The sequence below is a fragment of the Oculina patagonica genome, unplaced genomic scaffold (assembly GCF_052425735.1).
Source record: "Oculina patagonica isolate OP01 unplaced genomic scaffold, crgOcupat unplaced149, whole genome shotgun sequence".
Classification (NCBI taxonomy): Eukaryota; Metazoa; Cnidaria; class Anthozoa; order Scleractinia; family Oculinidae; genus Oculina; species Oculina patagonica.
Genome location: NW_027557507.1, coordinates 4058 through 12636, shown reverse-complemented (window position 1 = coordinate 12636; position 8579 = coordinate 4058). Strand labels below are relative to the sequence as shown.

Genomic DNA, 8579 nt, shown 5'->3' with positions numbered 1-8579 from the left:
TGCACGTACGTAAACGCACGTAAAAAATACGCGTCAGTGAAAATCCACCTTAAGGTGGGAAAAAGGATGAAAACAAGTTAGCCGATTTTGTCCATGTCCTAGCACAAAACATTCTTCTGTTGTCACATACCTCTTCATTTCCTAGGAAAGAAATGGCTGACAGTTCAGTTATACCAGACTCAGAACAGGCCCTCATAAACCAGGGCCGTAACCATGGTAACTAGCAAGAGGCAAGTGCCTCGTCTTGTTTTTTGTCCAAAATTAAAAACACAACGTGTTTTGTTGGGAAAATAATCCCCCACTGAAAGTCTACTGAACACGATTAAGCTTTTTTTCTGCCCCCCTAAAACACCATAGATTTATGTTTTATCCAGCTTAGTAATGGAATCTCAGTGAATTAAGAATGAAAAGTGATTCGTCACTGCACGAACGTTAAAGAGTACATGAAGCTACTACATGGCGGGGCAAGACTAGGAAAAGTCTCTCTTTTGCTTTAATAAAAGTTTTCTTGTACTTAAGAGAGCAATAAGCAGACATTTATTTGTTAAGATCTGTTTTTTACACTATTCCAGATAGTTTAGGTACAAATTAAGTCCTTATTTATCATCAGTTATAAAATTGTTTACATCGTGTTCCAGATAGAACATGTACAGGCTTTTATACCTAGACGATTGATTAGCAGAATTCTTTTGTAAATAATATATTTTGTGCACTATTCCGGTCCAGAGAGGCTGTGTACAAATTTTAGAACTATGATTTTATTTTCTAATCAACAAAATTTGTACGGTGTGCTTAGGTTAGCGACAGGCCCCGGAAGGTTTTGAAATATTTCGGACTCTATTTTTTATTGAGTTAGAATTACTCCGTGAAATTTATATTCCATTTTTTTTTCTTTTTATTCCATTTGTTTCCACACAACTCTTTAGTTAAAGAGGCCCAATACCAAGTTTTTGTCTTCAAGTAACTGGGGCTTATAAACCCATCAAGAAGAACAAAGAAAAGAATTCCAAATTACGCAACACGTACTAACAATGAAGTTCAATCAATCACTTTACGATAAAACAAACGATCCAAGTCACGCAAACAGTATAGCGAACGGCTCATCGTTCAAACTTTATAACGGGCTTTTTCTGAAGTAGATGATGTCTAAATACAAGCTAAACGTTCACTTCTGACCACTCAAACTACTAAACCACTACCTACAAAATGAGAATGCAAAGCGGTGAATGAGAGTCGAGAAGTGACTTGACAGTTTCTATTTATGCAGTATTATTCGTATCTTCTTTTGATTATCTTGATACTCTGTGCCTGCCTCTTGATCATAAATTAAACCAATGCTTCAGGGATCGATTGTAATAGAAAATTCCCAGTGTTATGGATTGTTGTTCAGAGCCTTCATCAGTATCTATATTGATCCGTCAATGGTCTGGTCTTTAGGCTTCACAGCAATTAGTCTACTATTGATATTTTCAGCTGAAAAATCGAATGGTGGATTTCCCACCCTGCCTAAAAACCGTTGTTTTCTTTCTTGCGTGACAACTTGTAGATCAAAACCTCCATGTCTAGTTGCCCATAGCCATTTCATAAGACCCTCTATACTTTCAAAAACAATCTTGCTGCCATTGGCATAGTAGCTTTTCACGACTTCAAATCCTACTTTTGTGCACAGGCGATCAATATCGACCCTCGCAACGCAGTGAAACATGCTCTTACATCGTTCTTCAATCTCAGGAGTGGTCAACTCTTCAAACGCGGCCACTACAAAGGGATGCAAGGCGTGTATATATTGTACGGCAATTTTTCCGCCTGCCTTTAAACTGCTAAACATGTTCTTGAACGAGTCTCCTTTGTTAGGAATCCAGTGAAGCACTTGATTAAGAAAAATGATGTCGTACTTTTCAGAGCCCATCCCTTCGAAGTTGTCCGAGTTCCCTTGGGCAAAAGAGAGATTCTTCACTCCACGATGAGTTTCCTGAGCCACTTTAACTCGATTTAAATCAGGATCGACGCCGACAACATACCCCTCTGGTCCTACAAGTTCAGCAAGGTACGCAGATAGCTCGCCGGTACCGCAGCCTAAATCCAAGATGGTGTCTCCGGGTTGTGGAAGCACGTCAGCTTGTATGAACAGTTTACCGCCTTCCATTTGAATATCGAGAGAACTTTGCTGATAACACTCGGCAGCCATGATTGTACCTAGATTTATTAATGCAGGGATCAAAAGGTCACATGTCTCGTCATGGAAAATCTGGATCACGGTCTCGGATTAGGGAACAAAGGGATCCAGGATTATTTCTAATTTCCTTACCAAGAAAATAATAATACTTATTAACATGTCACTGTATCTAGCTTTTATTGACTACAAAAACGCATTCCATAGTGTGGATAGGACGACCCTTTTGGAAACTGCTCCAGCACTATGGAATCCCGGAGAAGATCATCCGATTAATCAGACTGGCCTACGAGCCATCAATACAACATGCCAAGTCATCCATGGCAATATGCTAACCGACATTGTAGTGTACGGAGTACGACAAGAATTTCCTCTAGTCATGGATTAGATCGTGAAGGAAACAAAGAGAGGTGCTGGTCAAGCAAGAGGAATGAATCAAACTGTCACCGTCGAAGCACCTCGAGGACATCGATTTCGCAGATGACACGGCACTATTGTCTTAACTAAGCAGTATTAGCTCGAGGCATATTCTTTGAATGCCATGCATGATAGGACAAAACTAGAAATGAAGATCTCTGGGAGAGAGAAGAACAACAACCTCTCCACCTGCAAGTCAGGAAAGGAAAATGCCGCTGGCTAGGTTAACGCTGAGAAAAACTTTTGCCAATGTCACCAGGCATGCACTTCAATGGACGCCACATGGCAAAAGGAAAACAACAACAATAATAACAATAATAAATAAATTATCTTTATTAAGACAGGTAGCATTTAAAGCTAAAAGCTAATGGGGCCGTGTATTCCTGATCGAATTGGTATTTAGAAGCGTTGTTTTTTTTGTTCCGAGAGGAAAACTGGAGAACCCGGAGAAAAACCCTCGGTGCAACGACGAGAACCATTAAAAAACTCAACCCACATTTGACGCCAGGTTCGGGAATCGAACCTGAGCAACATTGGCGGGAGGCGAGTGCTATTACTACTGCGCCATCCTGCCTCCCCCCCCCCCCCCTAAGGTAACCGAAACCAGGAAAGTAACGCCAACGGAAACCAACTGGAAAGTGAGTCACCAAGGACATGCAAGGGAAGATGTAGATTTCTGGTAGACGACCTATATGTTTCATCCAACGAGAGTTCAAGGGTTTAAGTCAGTTGGGCAAGCCCCTCTACGGGGCCTCGGCTTACTGACATTTTTTTCTGAACCTCCCACTTTGTCAGTACCATTCCCGGTACACCCTCCAACCCTTTTTCTGCCTCCAAAATAACATAGGTTTATGTTTTTCCACCTTTGTTGTGGAATCTTCTTAAAGAATGAAAAGTGTGGCGTCACTACAACAACGTTAAAAAAACCCAGAAGCTACTACAAGACGGGGCAGGACTGGGAAAATCTCTATTTTGCTTTAAAACAAGTTTTCTTGCAATGGCAGAATGGCAGAATTCTTTTGGTAAGATCTGTTTTGTACACTATTCCTGCAAGAGTTAAAGTACAAATTAAGTCCTTTTTTCATTTATCATGAGTTAAAAATGATTTACATTGTGTTCTAGATAGAACATGTACAAGTTTTATATTCCTAGGTGATTGATTAAGCCTGGTTTTCACTAGCGACGCAAGCACAAGCGCAATCACGCAAAAAGACAATTTTTTACCCTTGTGCTTGTGCTTGCCGCAAAAAAATTAAAAAAAAATGGTAAAAATTGTCCTTTTTGCGTGATTACGCTTGTGCTTGCGCTTGTGCTTGCGTCGCTAGTGAAAACCAGACTTGAAAATTACCGGAGCTAGTCATTTCGAGAGGATTCACACAATTGCTCAGAAGTCACCAACGATTAAACAAAGGTAACATATATAAACGTAAGTGTAAATTACGACTTCAATCGATGAATTTAACTGGTTTACCCGTATGCAAGCGAGTACTTGTGTTTGTGGTTTTCGTGTTTTCTTTTGTCATTTTGCAGTTCTTGATATTCACCTCTGAAAATTATACTAAAACAATTATTCGCCTCAGGCTCAGTGATTATTATTGAATAATTATTCAACAATATTCAACATGTATAATCAATAATCAATATTCAACAATAATCACTTCGCCTTCGGCGACTAATTGTTAATTGAATTCTTATTACTCCGCAAAATTTATATACCACCCTTTTTGGGACTTTATTCAGTTACGCATCACGAAGAATAAAGAAAAATATTTCAAATTACGCATCACGGGAAAACAAAGCCGGCCTAAATCCCACCCTGCTTATAAAACGTTGTTTTCTTTCCTGTGTTACAACTTGGGGATCAAAAACCCCATTTGTTGCAACTATGTACTAACTATGATGGGAATCGAGAAAGTGACTTGACAGGTTTTCTATTCATGCAGAGGTTTTCGTGTGTTCTTGTTTCATGAATATAAATAATTGATATTAAGCAATGCTTCAGGGATCTTTATGCTTCATAGCAATTAGTCTACTATTGATATTTTCAGCTGAGAAATCGAATGGTGGATTTCCCACCCTGCTTAAAAACCGTTGTTTTCTTTCTTGCGTGACAACTTGTAGATCAAAAGCTCCATGTCTAGTTGCCCATAGCCATTTCATAAGACCATCTATACCTTCAAAAACAATCTTGCTGCCATTGGCATAGTAGCTTTTCACGACTTCAAATCCTACTTTTGCGCACAGGCGATCAATATCGACCCTCGCAACGCAGTGAAACATGCTCTTACATCGTTCTTCAATCTCAGGAGTGGTCAACTCTTCAAACGCGGCCACTACAAAGGGATGTAAGGCGTGTATATATTGTACAGCAATTTTTCCGCCTGCCTTTAAACTGCTAAACATGTTCTTGAACGCGTCTTCTTTGTTAGGAATCCAGTGAAGCACTTGATTAAGAAAAATGATGTCGTACTTTTCAGAGCCCATCCCTTCGAAGTTGTCCGAGTTCCCTTCGACAAAAGAGAGATTCTTTATCCCGCGATGAGCTTCTTGAGCCACTTTAACTCGATTTAAATCAGGATCGACGCCGACAACATATCCCTCTGGTCCTACAAGTTCAGCAAGGTACGCAGATAGCTCACCGGTACCGCAGCCTAAATCCAAGATGGTGTCTCTTGGTTGTGGAAGCACGTCAGTTTGTATGAACATTTTACCGCCTTCCATTTGTATATCGTGAGAACGTTGCTGATAGCACTCGGCAGCCATGATTGTTGTAAAATTAATGCAGGCTACACAAGGTCACATGCCTGGTCATGGAAAATCAGGATCACGGTACTGGATCAAGGAACAAAGGGATTAAAGATTATTTTTAATTTTCTTACCAACAGAATATCTGAGTACTTAAACCGTGTAAAACAGGGTTTTTCTGGTATCAACGAGTTCCTACCTAAAAAAAGATCAAAGGCAAACTTACAACACTGAGTGGATTGACGAAGTATTTAATTAAAATCTTGTACCGAAAGAAAAACAGCGTAATGAACTCGAACGTTTTAAGGCACTAACGAGAGGCTTATAGAAGCTTTCACGCCCCAAATACAACAGATACTTGCTCGATCTCTCCTCTGCAAATTCCGTACAATCTCAAAATGTTCTTTTACTTCTTCGGCGTCAAAACAAAGTCACGAAAGCTGCCCACTGTTTTTATATTATGGGATGATTTTATAACAGATTCTCTTATTAAAGTCAACTTGTTCAATGACTACTTAAATTCAGTCTCCGTCCCACCTGACTGATCCTCCGCCCCCTCCCCCTGGTTAATATCCAGGAGCACCCATCGAGAATATAGTCCAAAACCACTTAAAGGTACCGTTGAACGTATTTTAGTATTTAAACGGTAGATATAGGCATATTTTTATCCCCTAAAATTTTTTTTATCTGTTCGGATTTCCTAGCTGAAAGTCTAGTGATCCGAAAGTTATAGAGATCAAAACTTACCTTTTCGAAAATTCTAGCCAGAGAAAGGCTCCCGAAAATTCAAGGTGACCTTTTTAGAGTAAAAAATCCGTTAAAAATGAACGATTATACCATTTTTTGGATATTCGAAAATCCTAGGAAAGGCAGGCAAGCAAAAAAAATTTACAATAAATGTTCCAAAAATTCTAGATCTCAAATCGTCTTCCGAACAGATATTTTAACGAAATATTTCGTTGGGTGCCCCTGAATATCTTATTGTACCTCATTTAACTGAATTCAATTTGTAATAACACTCTCTGTTACGTATAGATCCATCTAAGAGCCCCGGGTCCAATGGTGTATATTGCCAGCCCACTGACCTTCTAATTTAACTAGTCACTATCCAGTGGAATCGTTCCAGGCAGGTGAATGGATGCCAATCTAGTCTCATTCCGGTTCATAAATCAGGTCCTTAAATCTCTTTACTTTCAGTTCAATTCAAGGTGCCGGAGAAATGCATGAGTCTTTCTTAGAATCTATAATCACATCAGCCCAGTCTGACACAACATGTTATGTGCCATTACTGAAATTCTGTGGAAATCGCCCTCAGCCTAAAAGTGTTCTTCGTGTTACACATCCAATGTGGTCAGACCAGATTTGGAGTAAACCTGCCAAGCCTGGTCTCCGTCTAAATTCAAGGTTAAAATTTTCCAAGGTTTAAAAATAACCCTTATGAAGAGAGACTCAAGAAACGTAAATGAGTCTCCTTAGCAACGAAGACCTACAATCGATCTCATTTTCCTCTTTAAGATTAAACATAGTTTAGATAATGTTTTTAATGATTAGAACCAACCTTTAAAACCTTTTCATATTTCCACCGTGTAGATAAAAGAATTGAACGACTTGCCCTTGTATATACGAATGGCTGACTCTTTAAGTCAAATTAAATCAAATGTTAAGTGCTATCGTTATAGTCCAGCGTCTACTACGTATATTTTGTTATTAGCATTTTTTCTATTGTCCATTGTATTTTAATTAATTTTAAGGAACATCTATATTTCAGCGGTTTTCAATCCTGTTCGGGGTTTTCCTCGGTGTTTGTACTGTAGTCAGTAGATGTTACAAAGTTTATTACTGGAAATAATGAAAGTGTAAAAAAAGTGTCGATTAAAGAAACGAGTTTTAAACTTAACTTAACGATTCACGGTAAAACAAATACAATGATCCATGTCACGCAAACAGTTTCGCGAGCGGCTTATTGTTCAAACTTCATAGCGAGCTATTTTCAGAATAGGAGGTCTATATGCAAGCTAAACTTTCACTTATGTCTACCTGAACAATAGAACCACTACTTACAAATTGAAAAAAAAAAACAGTGAACGAGAATCGAGAAATTGACTTGGTTCGTAAATATAAATGATTTGATATGAACCACTGCTTCTGCACTTGATTTAAATAGAAAATATACAATGATCTATATTGTTATTTTGAGCCTCTAGTGTCTTTAGGCTTCTTAGCAATTAATCTAATAGCTATATAATCAGCTGAGAAGTCGAATGGTGGATTTCCCACCCTGCTTAAGAAACGCTGTATTTGTTCTTGTGTGACAGCTTGTGGATCAAAAACTCCATGTGTAGTCGCCCAGAACCACTTAAGATAACCCTCCATACTTTCCCAAACAAGGGGCATGTCATTTATGTGGTAGCTTTTCACGACGTTAAATCCTACTTTCGTGCACATGCAATTCACATCCACACTTGCAACACTGTGATACATGTTGTTATGTTGTTCTTCAATCTCAGGAGAGGCCAACTCCTCTAGCGTGCTCGCCATAAAGGGAGGCAAAGATTCTTCGTATTGAATGGCAATTTTACCGCCTGCCTTTAAACTGCTAAACATGTTCTTGAACGCATCTTGTTTGTTATGAATCCAGTGAAGCACGAAATTAAGAAAAATGATGTCGTACTTTTCAGAATCCATCCCTTCGAAAGTGTTCGAATTTCCTTGGACAAAAGAGAGATTTTTCACCCCACGATGAGCTTCTTGTGCCACTTTAACTCGATTTAAATCAGGATCGACGCCGACAACATACCCCTCTGGTCCTACGAGTTCAGCAATGTACGCAGATAGCTCGCCGGTACCGCAGCCTAAATCCAAGATGTTGTCTCCGGGTTGTGGAATCACGTCAGTTTGTATGAACAGTTTACCGCATTCCATTTGTATATCGAGAGAACTTTGCTGATAGTACTCGGCTTCGGCAGCCATGATTGTAGAACAAATGCAGGCATCACAAGGTCACATAACTCGTCATGGAAAATCAGGATCACGGTCCTGGATTAAGGAACAAAGGGTCACACTTCAGGCCTCAAGAACATTGTTACAAAGCACTGAAGTATTGGTTGAGGGTGCGTTTCTTTGGGAAAATCCAAAATTGGATCATTGATCTCAGATCACACGGATACTTTGCTCCCAAAGAAACGAAGAATCCGAAAACGGATTTTTTGCCATGACAACCCCGTAAACACATTTCGCACAGAAC

The 8579-nt window shown here is 39.3% G+C and overlaps 3 protein-coding genes across 3 annotated transcripts; all 3 read right to left on the bottom strand.

Annotated features, from left to right (window-relative positions):
* Nucleotides 1-416: 416 nt before the first annotated feature.
* On the bottom strand, nt 417-2286 carry LOC144639909 (demethylmenaquinone methyltransferase-like). Its single transcript, XM_078499175.1, has one exon. It carries the CDS (start codon nt 2186-2188, stop codon nt 1406-1408), a length of 783 nt encoding a protein of 260 aa, XP_078355301.1. The 5' UTR covers nt 2189-2286; the 3' UTR covers nt 417-1405.
* Nucleotides 2287-4588: 2302 nt separating this feature from the next.
* On the bottom strand, nt 4589-6481 carry LOC144639908 (demethylmenaquinone methyltransferase-like). Its single transcript, XM_078499174.1, has 2 exons — nt 6421-6481; nt 4589-5422 (listed from the first exon to the last, which is right to left on the bottom strand). The coding sequence occupies exon 2, from the start codon at nt 5351-5353 to the stop codon at nt 4589-4591; it is 765 nt and encodes a 254-aa protein (XP_078355300.1). The 5' UTR covers nt 5354-5422; nt 6421-6481.
* Nucleotides 6482-6985: 504 nt separating this feature from the next.
* LOC144639910 (uncharacterized) lies at nt 6986-8305 on the bottom strand. Its single transcript, XM_078499176.1, has one exon. It carries the CDS (start codon nt 8303-8305, stop codon nt 7523-7525), a length of 783 nt encoding a protein of 260 aa, XP_078355302.1. The 3' UTR covers nt 6986-7522.
* Nucleotides 8306-8579: the final 274 nt, after the last annotated feature.